The sequence below is a fragment of the Otolemur garnettii genome, unplaced genomic scaffold (genome assembly GCF_000181295.1).
Source record: "Otolemur garnettii isolate 467f Iridium unplaced genomic scaffold, OtoGar3 scaffold00108, whole genome shotgun sequence".
Taxonomy (NCBI): Eukaryota; Metazoa; Chordata; class Mammalia; order Primates; family Galagidae; genus Otolemur; species Otolemur garnettii.
This window is the reverse complement of record NW_003852503.1, coordinates 3,659,604-3,674,761: the sequence shown is the minus strand read 5'-3', so window position 1 is coordinate 3,674,761 and position 15,158 is coordinate 3,659,604. Positions and strand designations below refer to the sequence as shown.

Sequence of the window (15,158 nt, the reverse complement as noted above, 5' to 3'; positions counted from 1 at the left end):
TTTTTCTGGAGTGTGGGGTCAAGGTATATCTTTATTTTTATGTAGCTAAAAATGTACATCATTTCTGTAGTTGATTTCTCTGGGGAATTTGCCTTAACTAGTAAGAGTCTGATCATTTTAAATTCCAGATTTAGTTGGAATTTTGCCAGTGTTGAAAACCACAGAGCAAAAGTTCATAGGAAATGTGTGTTGCTTTGCTGTTTGCAAAATTTTATCCTCCTGATAAGCTCTTTACTTCCTCTTTATCCTTTGAGGATCAAACTTCTCTTTTGAGATATTTGTTATCACCTTTTTTGAGTAAGATTGAAAATCTTAGGTGGTGAAATAAAAGTTTACCGGTTCTTATTCAAGGGCTACCTTTTTCCTTTGAGAAACAATTTTCTAGAAGCATTTGAGTTTTGGACATTTGAACCCTACCCACTTAACAATTTCTTGGTGAGCTGTTATAAATTAACCTTGTACCAAGAATTAAGGTCTAAGGACTATATTTCTATATGTAAGACACAGAATTTATTAACTTCCTTAATGCTTCAGAAACATATAGGTATTATGTTTAAATTTGAGATTATTTCTGCCTCCTATTCAAGTTTCAAAGAATTGTAATTTTAACCTCTGTGTTACATTTTTGTAAATTACTACTTTGAGCTGCTCTGAGTGCTTGCAAAGTAGACATGTATCAAGACATCCAATAAGTACAGGATCAAAAATGTGCTGATTTTTTCTAGTTGCTAAAATGCATATGAAACAAGAAGGTTGACCTTTCAAGTCACATTTCTCTTTCCAAGTTTTCCAAGTTCAAAGAAGTTCCTATTTGGTCTTTGCACCAACCCTGCATGTCAGCACTCTTATCTCCCTTTTCTTGCTTTTAAGGAAAATGATGCACAGATTGGTTAAATCACAGCAGAAGTCACATGGCTGGTAAGTGAACAGGTGGGATTTGAGCCCAGGCGATTTGGCTGCAGAGCACATGCCCTTGACAGCCGTGCTTAGTGCTGGCTGCTGAGAGTCTCCATAGCTGCCCCAACACACACTTTGACTATTAGTCTGTATTTTCATTAAAACACTAAAATGAGATGTTTCTCGGTACCTATTTGCTAAATTGATTCACTCTGTAATAGAATCATGGATGTAGCTTATAGCCTTAAATCCAGATTGGAATTTGCCCTTATGCCATTTCCAGAATTGTGAAATTGCCATTGGTACATACCTATTGTCCTCCCTGCTCCACTGAAGTGCCATACTGGACGCTCGTGATGCATGCTGTTGACAAGAATAAATAATATAGGGCAGGAAGACGTAATTTGGATTTTATTTTAACCTTGGAGTTATTCTAGTAGAGCCTTACAACTGGATTTCCATTGATAGCCAGTGGTGAAAGAGATCAGTTTCAACTCAGACTTTTATCAGAGAGGGATGCTGTTCTAAGTGAACTTAAAATTGGTGTTTATAGAGGAGAAAATAAGTTTATAATCCATAGTCTTTTTTTTTTTTTTTTATGAGACAAAATCTCAGTATGTCGCCCCCAGTAGAGTGCAGTGGCATCGCAGCTCACAGCAACCTCAAACTCTTGGGCTTAAGTGATTCTCTTGCCTCAGCCTCCCAAGTAGCTAGGACTACAGGCACCCGCCATAATGCCTGACTAGTTTTTAGTTGCAGTTGTCATTGTTTTAGCAGGCCCTGGGCTGGGCTTGAACCTGCTGGCCTCAGTGTATGTGACCAGCACCCTAACCACTGAGCTACAGGCACCAAGCCAATCCACGAGCCTTTATCAAAGATTTTGTTATTGGAATACATGAGGCTATCACACTATTGTTCCTCCTTAAAATTCAAGAGGCAACATCATGAAAAATATAAATACTGCTTTAAAAATAGAGGAGACAGGTTATCTCTGATGGTCTACTCTACAAGATCTAGATTTACCAAAAAAAAAAAAAAAAAAAGTGCAGTTTCAGTTCGTCTAGTTCATTTATCTGGCCCGCTGGGTGTTTTTGCCGCCGCTGCCTGTCTTGTTTAGCAGCCAACTCGTCCTGGGGCCTGCAGTCCGGCCTTCCAACCGTCTGAGGGATAGTGAACTAGCCCCCTGTTTAAAAAGTTTGAGGACCCCTGCTCTAAGTAATAAATTAAGGTGTTAATTAAGAATGAGATTAGAGGGACCAGACATTAAAGAATACAGAATAAAGACAGAAAAGTGTTTTTTGCAATACTGGATACATTTGAGGGCAGATGTGATCATTCTCTCACTGTCAGGGAATACAACTAGGACAACATGAACTGTCTTGGTTATGTTAAAATTTTGTTTAAGTTCATAAAGATGTCTTAAGCCATTTAATTTTTAAGTAGATAACATTCACATGGTTCAGAGATTAAAGAATATAAAGAGGTGTACACTGAAAAGTCCCATTTTTTTAATGCCTGTACTCCATTTGTATCAGCTTGTGTATCTTTCCAGAGTTTACATAAATAATCGAAAACAAGAATATATTCTGCTCCTCCCCCTCTCATACAGAAAGTTAATGTATTACACTATCATACACCTTATTTATTTATTTGTTTTTTAGAGACAGAGTCTCTCACTTTGTTGCCCTTGATAGAGGGCTGTGGTGTCACAGCTCACAGCAACCTCCAACTCCTGGGCCTAGGCGATTCTCTTGCCTCAGCCTCGTGAGTAGCTGGGACTACGGGCACCTGCCACAACACTGGGCTATTTTTTGTTGCAGTTTGGCCAGGGTTGGGTTTGAACCCACCACCCTCGGATAGGGAACCGGCGCCCTATCATCCCCCTTATCTAAAATGTGACTTGGAACTATGTCTATAATGCTACATGGGAAACCACCTAATCCTTTGTTTACAGTGCAATCGTTCCTTTTATTGATGTACCCTAATTTATTTCACCAGTACCCTATTCAGTGACATTTGAGTTTATTCTCTCTCAATCTCTTTTTTTTTCCACTCTTCCCAATTCGCTGTAGTAAACAACATATGTTCTTATACAGGTTTGAAATATATCTGTAGAATACCCTCCCAGGAGTGAGATTGCAGGATTAAAAGGTTAAAGTGTTTGTAATTTTGATAGATATTACCAAATTGTTCTCCATCGAGCTTACATAATGATTTTTTTTTTTTCTGGCTTTATTGTCACATCCTTGCAAAGTGAAAGACTTTACTGATCTTGGTATTATGATTCCTGGTTAGTACAACCAAGACAGCATTTTTCCCAATTAGTCATGCAAACCTAGGCACTTGAATTCAACACATCACAGATTTGGTGAGCCAGGCATAACCATCTCTTCTGGAACCTGTAATTTTTGATCCTTGGTAAGTGCGATTTCATTTCTGTAGCAGAGGGTATATATGGATTATTTATCCTTAACAATGTTTCTCCTTAACAATTTGTTCCAGCAGAGTGCCCTTGAAAAGTGATGGGTCGATCACCCTGAAATCAGAACTGGTTCTTGCCTACCAGCAAAATCTCTTCTAGAGGAACCACTTGGTGCTCCTGGGTGAATAAGGAATATCATATATCTGCTTCCCACCCTCCCCTTTCCCAACTTTATTACTCATATGCTAGAAAGGATGTTAGAATCAAGCCAATTGTGATTTTTTTGGTATGTCAGTCCACTTAAAATTAGCTGTTATAAACTCCTTGGCTAAAGATGTTTAAGTTGCTTTCAGAAAATGTCTTAGCCTTTATTTAAATTTTCAGAGATAAAAATCTTTCATTGAATTCTTAGGTCTAGAAAATATTGCTAGTTAGTTAATAAACATGAGTGTCATGGGATTTGGGTCTCAAAGAGCCAATGCCATAAACACATTAACACCCACCATAAAGACCACCCTGTATGTCCCTTCTCATCTGTCTTTGCACAATTCTCTCCTCCAGGCCCCTTTGTCACTGATTTTCCAATCTTTTTCCTGCCCGGTCCTCCCTCGTCCAGCTGTGGTTCCCCACTGCCTGAGAGTTTGTACATATACTGACTTACCCTTTGACACAAAGTGCATGACAAGATCTATCACCCTAAGCTGTACATTGCAAAGATTTTCCCTCATCTTATCTTTCAAGGCCACCCTGGGTGAGGCGAACATGGCGCCACCATCTGCATTAGGCTTGCACATAACACACCAAGCCTGTGCATCCATACACCAAGCTTAGGCATTTTCTTCCTCTTCCAGCTTGTCGTATGCATCTCCCCTCATGTGGCCATATGTGTGATCTGAGTTGGGCATGGGGTACTGATGCAACGGTGGCAGGTGACATGAAGCTGGACTGTGCAGTCAGGCAGGCATCTTGCTCATAACCAGTCCCAGATACACCATTTCCACCTTCTGACAGACTGCTGCTGAGTCCAGCAGTGCCCAGGTGATGGTGGGAGATTCTGGACACACAGCCACTATCTCTTGATCAAATGTTTCATCAGAGGACTTAGTCCCAGGCCAGGAGCTGATTTTTAGCTATGTCTTGTGCTGCAGATAGCATGACCTTTCTGCAGAACTTCAGGGGCCTGGGTTGGAGTTCTCCCACTGGTGTTGGTAACAAACACTTATCTTTCATCTTTTTGCCCCACTGACAACTTCCAACATCAAAGAGCCTCGTGAGCATATGGCCCGAGTAGCAGAGCTGCTTACCTTGAGCCTGGTGTTGCTACAGAACTCTTTGATTCTCTCAGCCCAACTCAGAACTGGCTTCGTTCCATTTCACCTGGAATGTGGGCTGGAGCAGAGTTCCTAGATGTGGCATGTGTGGCCTTGACAAGACAGGCCTATAAAGAAGGAAGAATCTCTTTATAGAGAGGCTACTAGATGCAGTAGTACAGTAGTACAGCCCCAGCATGTTCTTGACCCCTGGATTCCTCCAACTTCACTGAAGTAGCAGCCCTGCATCTTTGTAGAATTTACCTCCCACCTTCTGGAGCACATATGTCTTACCAAGGCATCCAGCCTGCTAGCCATCACCTGCTCTGCAGGTCTAATCTCTGGATGTTGTCAGAGCAGTGAATCAAGGTGATGTCCCCTAGGTTCCCGATGGCCCAGGGCTTTTTGCATTATATTATGAGAGAAGGTAGGAGACTTAACTGTAGCCATGGGGCAAAGCTGGGAATGTATATTGTTGTCTGTTCCATATGACGTGAGCTATTTCTGATACTCAGTCCTAATTCAAATAGGACAAAAGTGCATTTGCCAAGCGAATGACTACTTGCCATATATATTGGAAACTATGTTAATTGGCTCTAGCAAAGATACTACATTAGCACAGCAGGTGCAACTGGAATGACTACTTGGTTGAACTTGGCATAGTGTCCACTGCCATTCCCCAGGGTCCATCATGGCCAGTTAAATGTAGGTATGATAGAGTCTGCCACCCCTTCCTAGGAGTGTCACTAATCTTACCATGCCCCCCTCTGGATGCAGTCTTCTTTTGTGGGGAGGAACAATTGCTGAGTTTTCCACTTGCCTTCTTACTACGACAGTTCTTACTCTGCAGATTAAGAACCCAGTATGTCATACATCAATCCCAATTGTATGTTGGGGCTGGGAGAAAGACTTCCAGGTGAGTGTACAGTCCCTGTGGGCTCACTGTATGTCAGATCTGGCCATGATTCCTTTCATTCTTTGGGCTCTATGTGTTCCCCTTTTAGCAGGGTCTTTGAGTATCATTATTAACTCAAATCCCTTGACCAACAGTCCTCAAAAGGTCTAGACATTCCCTTTCCCCAAGTCTACAGTCACTTGAGTATATGGCCGAAGGGCTCCCTGGGAGAGAGCCTTACCATACACACTTGCCAAGGTGGTGTGGGGTCTGGCTACCTTTTTAGTCTTTAGGTTCCAGATTTGAAAATTGACTTATATCTAGAAACTGAGCAGGGATCATGATTTTTGATTGGGGCAACTGCCCTTTCTCAACCATCCTTGCTCTGTTTTTTTTGTGTGTAAGCAACACCCTTGCTGTCTGCCCATCCACTTTGCCCTCGGATGCCATGCTTTATTAGCCATGTTCATAGCTCTACATGGGTCAGTCCCCTTGACTGCCCCTACTGGTCATTATGAAATTATGACCCATTCTGGCTGCAGGCAGCTGAGTGATGTCACTTGGCCTCTATTGCTTCAGGGGCCTGTCATCCCCATTGCTGTCAGGGAGCCAAACTCTATAACCATCGTTCCTGATAGGAGCCCTGGCAGGCAGAGGGGCATCGTTACAGCTTCCTGGTGATGCTGGTGCTTTACTCACCAGCACGTTCCTGCTGCTTTTGCAGGACGGCGTGTCTGGTCTCTGGGCCTTCTATGGAATATGACTGTCTGGTGGATCTAGCAGGCTCACATATCTCTCCAGCGTGCTCCCATCCCTCAATCTTCAGTCCTTTCTTCTGCCATCTGCTATAGTAATTCAGACATTTCAGCCTTGCTCAGTGTGAGCCATTACTTCCTCTAGGCTGCCAGGAGCAAGTTTGCACCATCCCCAGAGTTCTTGGGACGGTGTTAAAGCCTGTATCTCTAGAGAGTTCCCCTAGGTCAATAAACTCCTCCTGTTCTATCTTATGGTCCCATCTCCATGACTGAGCACCTTCAGAACCCAGTCCCCTAGGTCTTCCCCTCCTCCCTACCCATGCCATATGTGTGGCTAGACCTTGCAGCTCCTTTGGGGCATGGTCCTTATCTTCTCTTAGCAGGCCCACAATGCCACTGACTGGGTTGTGCTGCAACTTAGCCCTGATTGTAGGCCTAGCCATCAGGAGAAGAGGCTTTTGAGGGGCCACCTATTGCCCTGAGGGAAAGGTCCTCTCTGTTGTCTTCCTTTGCTGGGAAAAATTTTAGCTCTTACATGGCATGGAGTAGGATGTGTCTGAAGACTCAGAAGTTTTAAGAATTAAATCTTCAAGGCCACTGACAATGTCTCATGCCTGTAATCCTAGCACATTGGGAGGCTGAGGTGCATGGAATACTTGAGCTCACAAGAGTTCAAGTTCAGCCTAAGCAAAAGCGATACCGGTGTTGTGGCAGATGCCTATAGTTCCAGCTATTTGGGACACTGAGGTAAGAGGATTGCTTAAGCTCAAGAGATTGAAGTTGCTGTGAGTTATGAAGCCACAGCACTCTACCCAGAGTGAGGCTGTCTCTAAAAAAAAAAACAAGCTTTGGAGGCATCTACTTAAATATCTCAAATACATATAAATAAAAATACATATGTATGTATTTGTGTACATGTATATATAATAAGCTACATACATATAAGTACATACATGTGTAAACTACACAGTTTTCCCAGCTAGGCCCTAATTGGGGCATAATAGAGCTGCCTCACTTGAGCACCTGACTGAGTTCTGTCACTCAACAGGGCTCTCAGATCAGACAGCCCCTTAGAGAAGTCCTGCTTTGGGTGGAAAGTGCCAGGGACCCCCACCTTGCCCAGGCATTCATGATGCCTGCTGAGCCTGCAGGCACTAAGAGCTGGAGGCTGTTGGCCACCCACAGTCTCACATCTTTCTTGCAGGAAGATCTGAGTGGTGCACCTCACATCTGTCACAGCCAATAACTGCATCATTTCAACCTAGATCCAATCTGACAATCTTTTGTATAGACAAGGTGTAAGAAACTTAAGAAAACAAAGCCGAACAAAAAACATTCCGTGCAGAAGACCCATTCTCCTTGTTTGGGGGGAATTATATGTACTTTTGTTCTGTTTGAGCTGTCTTTCCTCTGGCCTAAAAAAGCTACATGGATCTATGCCAGCTTTATAGAGCATAAAAATCTTGGGGAACTACCTCCAAGCCACCCCACAACTCCCCCAGTTTAAATCTTGTTAGGAATCTTTGTCCGTCTTATCTTTTCAACAAAATAAGTCCTTCTGCTGACTCAGCAGGAAAAGAAATTTTTTTGTTGTTATTTGTCCAGCTGTGACCACTGAGCAAATACCCAGAACGTAAACTCACCGACCAGGTTCTCAGCCCAACAAGTGATCAGCCAGATCAGTCTCTCCCCAAGAGTCTCTCTTGCTCCCAGCTGGAGTCTCAGAGGCATTCTGATTCATTAATGCCACCATCTTGTGTATCTGGTTATGCCCAGATGGCATTGAGCCCAGTAGCAGTCCTCCCACCAGAAGGAAGAAGCATCTAAACTGGGTCAAAAGGGCTGAGATATAAATATCCTTGAGTGCATGCATGAAAAGAAAAAACGAAAGCAATTAGTATGCCACTAGCCGGTTGTAAAGGAGAGCCAACTATTGCTTCAAAACATTTAGGCTGATCGCAGACTCACATTTTAGTAAAGCCTGGGCGATGAGAATGCTTCTGTAGGTGAATCTTGGATTTGAGCTTAATTTTATTTTAAACAGGCACCCCCAAAACAAGATTTTCTGTTATATAAATATGTGCCTTTGGGGGGGGGCGGGGAATAGTCATTCAACATCTGTAAGTAAATATGTCCAGGGAGTCATAACACCAGAGACAATAAACAAATGTGTGAAAACTGTTAAACTAACCCAGATTTTTGGAAAAGATACTGGGTCATTTAAGCTAAAGAAATTAGTTCCCCAAACACTCTTGTCCATTTTAGGACAGCTCCCTTAAACCTAGAATTCCATCTCTTTTGTACAGTCAGCATTGAAATGTCTGGCTGGAGAAAATGCGGAGTAATTTTAAAATTCTCATTGATTTACAAAAGAGTTTCTCTGTGCTACCTCGAATTACTTCCTCCGTAATAAATTTCATTTTAAACGTTTTGAACAGGAGATTTAGCTTATGCCTCAGCCAGTTTTTCTCATTCCACATTTACCAGATGCTCAGAGCAGCAAGCACGGCGGGTTTTGTTCTCTCCCTCCTTCACAATGCCTTTTAGATTATTTACTTACAGCAAACTTTTATCACCAGGGGCCTGTCTTTCCCTGCTCCCTCCGATGATGACCCTCACTGGGCATCAGGCGAGGTTTCCAGGGCAAAGTTTGGGTTTTCCCCTAGGAAAGCTCACGCCTCCTTGGGTTTATTTGAAAGGTGCCCCAGCCTCTCACCTGCACAGCGGGTGTGGTGTATTGGAGAGAAAAGAAGGGATGGAACGTGGAAAAGTTTGGAAAAGTTGCTTTAAGTGCTTCGTGCATACCTGAGAAAAAAACAGAGGACAGCCGATTTGTGGCGACTGCTCAAAACCAGAGAAACAAAAAAAGACTTTAGCAGAAAACCAACTTTATTTAAATGTTAGAGGCAGCAGCTTTGTTTGGGGTTTTAATCCCATGCCGGTGGATGCTAATTCTGTAACGTTATACAGTTGCCTTCTTTTGGGTACAAAGGTGGGGGAGGGGTTCTTTTGTGTTTTCAGTGCAAAGTGATTCTGATCAGAAAGGGACCAAAGTTTCAGCTCCAAGTACCTGACATTTCCATCTGAATCTACTTTTTTTTTTTTAGGGGGGAAAAAAAGGTCTAGTTTTTCAGGAAAAGAACCTCTCTACGCAATCCTGAAACTGATCTTTTAGATTTACTTTTCCTTAATCAATAGAAAAAACTTGATTGCAACTCAACACTTACCTAACTCTGGCACAGGCACGAACTTAATTTTTGGTTTTAAGAGTGCGGGATTCAGCCGTCATTTCAGGAATCAGAAATAATTGGCAGCAAGTTGAGGAGAGTTGACATGAATTCCTGTTTTACCTAATTTTTCCTGGTCTGCCAAGGTTTGACTTACTCTTTCTGACTCAGTTTCTCCAGTCTCTACAGAACAGGTCAGTGACTTTTTTCATAAATACAAATATCTAAATGGATCTTTCCTACTGCTGCTCTCGGAACAGTTTCCCTGGGCTCAAGCTTGCGCCTCCACTAAAGCTGTGGGCGATCTCTAGTAAAGTATTTTTACCATTTTCAGCAAAACTGACTAATATTTAATATGTGTTTGAAATGTCAATGTGTAAACTTGACAATTACAGATTTAAAAATCTCACAGAAGAAGTTCATTGCCTTTCTCCGACTGTTTGGCCAAAGACTTGTGATAATTTTGAATGATAAAAAGAGGGTTTTTCTTCTTGGTTCTTTTTTATTTCAAATTAATATAAGGGTACAAATGTTTCGGTTACATTGTTTTCAGTGCTAAGGCGAAGTTCAAGTTGTAGTTGACCCCTTCACCCAGGGGTCACACTGAACAAGGGTTTTGATTTTTAAGAACAATGTCAGGAGGAAACTTCACGGTCTAGCCATACGATTTGGTTCTTCTGTCTGACTTGAGCTTGCGTCTGTCCTCACATCACAGCTTTGCAGGATGGCACGACCAAACATCCTCCTGTCGAAGGGTAAAGCAACCAGCTCAACTGATCATAAACTAACGTTTCAAGTCTATTTTTGCAATGTTTCTTCTTTAACTAACTTGCTGGAACTAATGCCTTGCTTGTGCACTGGATTCTATTTTTGTTATAATTCCAAGGAGCAATACTGGAGTGCTTCCTCTTTATTACCAATGTATCTGTCATTCATGACACTATGAAAAGTCAGCAGACAGAGTCCTAGACTGCCCGTGAATCTGGCCAGTACTTCAAAATGATGGATTCTATGGAGAAGGGGATGGGGAACTCTCCTACCTCGTAGAAACACATTGTGTTTTAATCGCCTTCCTTTGATTCTGATGGAAAATTTTCCTTTGAGAAAATTAAGAAAGCCAGGTCTCATAGAGGACCTGGTTTCTGTTCTAGAGGTACAACCCAGGACCCATAATGTTAGAGCCGGGTCCTATTTTTCAGCTTTATTAGATGCCGAGTAGATAGCTTTTCCTTTACTCATTGCTGGCCTCATTGATTCTATATAATTACCTGACAATTTGAATGATCTCATTACACTTCCAAACTGGCTTCTTCTGGCAGTCTAATTTGTTCATGAAGTGTTGAGCTTAGGAGGACCTGCCAGCACTCAGGGAATTTCTTCCCAACTTAAAACTGTTGGTGCTGTGATGTGAATTTGTTCTATGATGGTTGTGATATGTCTTGGGGCTTGCCACCAAACACACCTGGTGTTCTATTTACTGTGGCAAGCTGGGGATTTTTTTTTTCTTTTTCTTTTTAAAATTCCAGGATGAATTATTCATCATTACTTAGAATTTGGGTCTCTTTCATCTTCGCGCTTGTGCAGCATCAAGGTGAGTACTACAGAATTCCATAAAGCTCTTGATTAGCATGCTCTTGAATTTATAAAGAGACACTTTCATTGGAACCGTAATTGTAAGGGCAGGTGTACATGTGTCTACGGATACAACAAGGAACATGTAAATTAAAATCTATTGTCAAGGGTAAAACTCATTAACTTTAAGTGATGTTGACTTACATTCCCACTTTTTCTTATTGAACTGTGAACACAATTCGTATATACCAGGTTGCCCTGTGTTCGTGGAGTAAGCCTTTAAAATAATGCAAAATATTTTCATTCAAAGGGCATAGGATAGGTGTGTATGCACCCCCATATTTGATCACAAATTCCTACGAAAGCATGTACTTCATGGTGGATTTTTAAAGAATATACTTTAGCCCCAAATTAGGAAGTTACAGTGGCATTGATGTTGGTGACTTGTGTATCATTGACTTTTTAATGGCCAAAAAATCTAAAATGGCAAGTGAAATAAGATAATTATCCCCTTCCTGATGACTCCTGTCTAGCATTGCCCCAGGTCAGCGAAGGGTCATAGACATGTTTTTCTACTGTTGTTTTTAGAGTTTAGACGAGAAAGATGGAACAGTATACACAGATTTTAAACTTTCACAGCTACAATTCTAAAGCATCTTTATTTTGCTGGTCTGTTAGTTTCAGCTGGCACAAGTCTGAAATGATCATATCAATAAGCCCATGGACAGCTCTTACATTTTTCCAGAGTTGGGTACATTTATATAGTTCAAACAGGTAAATGAGAGTGGGGAACCCTGCAGTGATGAAAGAGTCCCACTGACTTTCATCTCCCACCCTCACTCCAGGAAAGTCCATTTTATTTGGTGAAAAAAAATCTTGGAAACATGGTCCTTGTGAAATTTTCAGCCTAGGACGAGCTTGGGTAGTGATATTCTGTCCTTTACTAACTTTGATACTGTGGATACGCTGTGCTGCCAGGAGTTATATATTTTTAAATAATAACAGCTTCTAAGGTGGAAACTACTGTAGTTTCAACCCACTCCCTTTTAGAAAGCAACCCCTTTTTGATTATGTGCAATATTTATTGAGTATTTCCAATGTTAGATATTCTTTTGTCTTGCATTCTTCTTAAAATTGAACAGTTTATCTGTTCTTTCTTTTTTATTCAAACATCACAAACTAATTAGGATTCCCTCGTGAAGAGAAGAATCTGCGAACTTGCCTCACCTTTGGAGCAGAGAGAGAAGTGAGGGTCAGTCTTTGTCCACGGCCACTGTCTTCTGTCTCCTCCACAAGGGGGTCAAGGTTTTCCATTCTCTAGACAGATTAGCCAGTGCTGCCCAAAATACCAATTAATCTTTCCATAAAAATTGTTATCATTCCGTGTGAATTTGAGCCCTCCTGAGTCCTAAAACGTTCCCCGTGAAGGACAAACTATGATGTGACTTAATTTGTTACCATTCATTTGGGAAAATTCATCACCTTTCAGATTTATTAAGTAACTGTCTGTAGTGCTGTCATAGAGATTTTCTTTAAAACACCCTACTTTCTAGGAAATTGGAATTTTTTACTATCACGTAAACAGCAGTGTTAGAAGACCCTTTTCCACCCACAGATTGTAACATGACACACAGCTGGTTGGCTGAGCGCCCCTGTGTTTAAACTAGCTGCAGCACATCCTAAGGGCTGAAACAATCTGGTCTGTGTCTCAGAAACTTTTGGGGTTTGGGCAAATGATGCTTTTACGCTGATAACCAGACTAGTTTCCCCTCTCTCCTCTGATGTTAGCCCTTGGCAAGAAAGGCGCTCCCCCTCCACACAGATCGCCTCTTGCCCTGCTCCAGAATCAGAAAGTGGGGGCTGCCTGGCTGTTTTCTGGCCCCTGTGCTCTTTTGCACAAGCTGTTATGTGTTCACTGAAAGGCAGTGAGCAAGACAGGCCGTGGCCTGTTGCTCGCCAGTCTATCAAGCCCATCAGTGCCCAGCGTGGGACCTTCCCAAGGAGAGGGCCCGACAGGTGAATGCGGTGACTGGGTCCGCCTGGTAGCCAGAGCAGGTACCTGAAGAACTGTGTCTAGACACCCACTGCCCCTGAGAACCCACCCACAATTTTTAAGAAAAGAAACAACCAAAAAGAAAAAAAGCATGATGTTCTCTTGTTTTAGTTTCATTCAAGAGAAGAAAGAACAGAGGCAGAGAAAACTGACACCCAAAAGGTAGATTATTTCACAGATGCCTTTGGATCTGATCCTCAGTAACGTAGACTCTGGGGAATTTGTCTCGTTCTCTCACCAAACTGGGCCACAGCTCGCGAGAGTTTGGATGGGAAACTTTGGAGCAGCAAGCCCAGGCTGCCAGAGGAGGTAACCTTGCCCCAGGAAGAGTGCTGTGTATGTCTGTGTGATGACTCTCACTTGTGACCAGGACACGTCAGAGCTCTGCACCCCTCCCCAGAGTTCTCCCGGACCCAACTGCCTTGCCCCAGAGGGTCCTCTGTCTATCTTTTGTAAACAGGAGCTGGACATGGAGCTTCTTGTGGGGCATCCCTCAATCAAGGTCATTCACAGACCAATTACTACAAACCCCCTCCTCCTACTTTTGACCTGGTTCCAGCTGTTGTTTACTTCCTTCTGGGATCTGTAATCTTCTATCCAAAGCAGGAGGGCGGGAACTCCTTTCAGAAAAAGATAGGAGAGTGGAATTCTTGAGATAGAAGGCGCTTTGGAGCCATGACCATGCCCTACCTAGAGGCTGCCTCTCAGTACTCTGAGAGCTCCAGGCAGGGGTAATTTCACAACCTTCCAGCCCGTTGTAAACCACTGCTCTCACCAAGAGTCACAAAAGCCTAGGAAAGAAGCACCCAGTGCTTTCTCCCAAGCAAAATGGCGTCACTACCATTTGCCTCTTTCACCACGGCAGAAGATGATGTCCTGTGCATGGTAGGTCAATGGGGAGTGCCACGGCAGCCTGACCAAAAGAATCTGGCTTAGTTAAGAAGGAGGGAAGTCACTGGCCAAATGGAAGAGGGAGCTGCCCTCTATCTAACCACCATCTCTCTTGACAGCTCAGCCCAGGGAGCTCATGTATCCATTCTGGCAGAATGACACCAAAACCCCTAAAGTAGACGACGGAAGCTCATCTGAGATTAAGTTGGCCATCCCAGTTTTCTTCTTTGGCGTTCCTTACCGCACTGTCTACGTAAGTGGAGACACAGCCCAGCTGTTGCTCTGTGGCTGTCCCTGGTGTTTGTCATTGAGAAAAGCCACCTTCTAGGGCTCCAAGAAAGGAGGATTTATTGGCAGCCCGATGATGAGTTCTGAGATTTCATGAGCTGATAGGTTTTATGCTTAAGAAAGTCGAAGGTATATTTAATGTTCATAGTCGAGGAGTATACAGGGCAATAAATTGCTTTTGTGGGTGATTAAACACAGAAGAGAAGCAGAGGTCCCAACGCCATGAACATTATTTCTGCTACTCAACAAGATAAAAAGATGCAATGAAACACAATGGGAGAACGATCATTTTTCTTTCCCTTCTGGGGGTGGGAAATATTTAAGCATCTGCTGTTCTTGGGCTTCCTACCAATTTGGAGCAGAGTCGGATCACAGTAGAGGGATAATCAACTATTATATGAGAGTTGTTTGCAGAATTGGCCACCATCACTAGGTCTGTAGATAATCCAGAGGGCCCCTTTGTCAAGGGTAGAGATGGTACTGGTACAGTCAGAGCTCTCCCGGCCACCTGTGTTCTTGGGTTATAGAGATGTGCACATGGAGAGGAAGATTCAGGGTACTCAACCTGTCCCTATCCTTGGCTATAAAGAATTGGGGGAGGCATGTATAGATTATGTCACATCCTATCCTGGTCTGGGTCCTGTCCTGCAGGAAGAATGAAGCTCTAAGCATCTCTACCTCTAGCCATCTGTGCATCTTGGACCTCTATATCCTCCCATGTTTGATTTCTAGGTCAGGGCCGATTCCCATTAGAAATAGTTTCCTCTTCCATCAGCAAGCCAGTGGTCCCCAAAGCTGGAGCTCCTGCATCACCTGGGCACTCATTAGCAATGTCACCTCTGAGGCCC

General features: G+C 42.8%; 1 protein-coding gene across 2 annotated transcripts in view; it reads left to right on the top strand.

Moving 5' to 3' along the window:
* The first annotated feature begins 10,102 nt into the window (after positions 1–10,102).
* TECTA (tectorin alpha) overlaps positions 10,103–15,158 on the top strand; it is a 147,701-nt gene continuing 142,645 nt past the window's right edge. For both annotated transcript variants that reach the window (XM_023517294.1, XM_023517295.1), the window contains exons 1-2: positions 10,103–11,097; positions 14,142–14,275. In XM_023517294.1, coding sequence (XP_023373062.1) covers positions 11,034–11,097; positions 14,142–14,275 — 198 coding nt within the window. In that variant the 5' untranslated portion in view covers positions 10,103–11,033. The remainder of the gene's footprint in view (positions 11,098–14,141; positions 14,276–15,158) is intronic.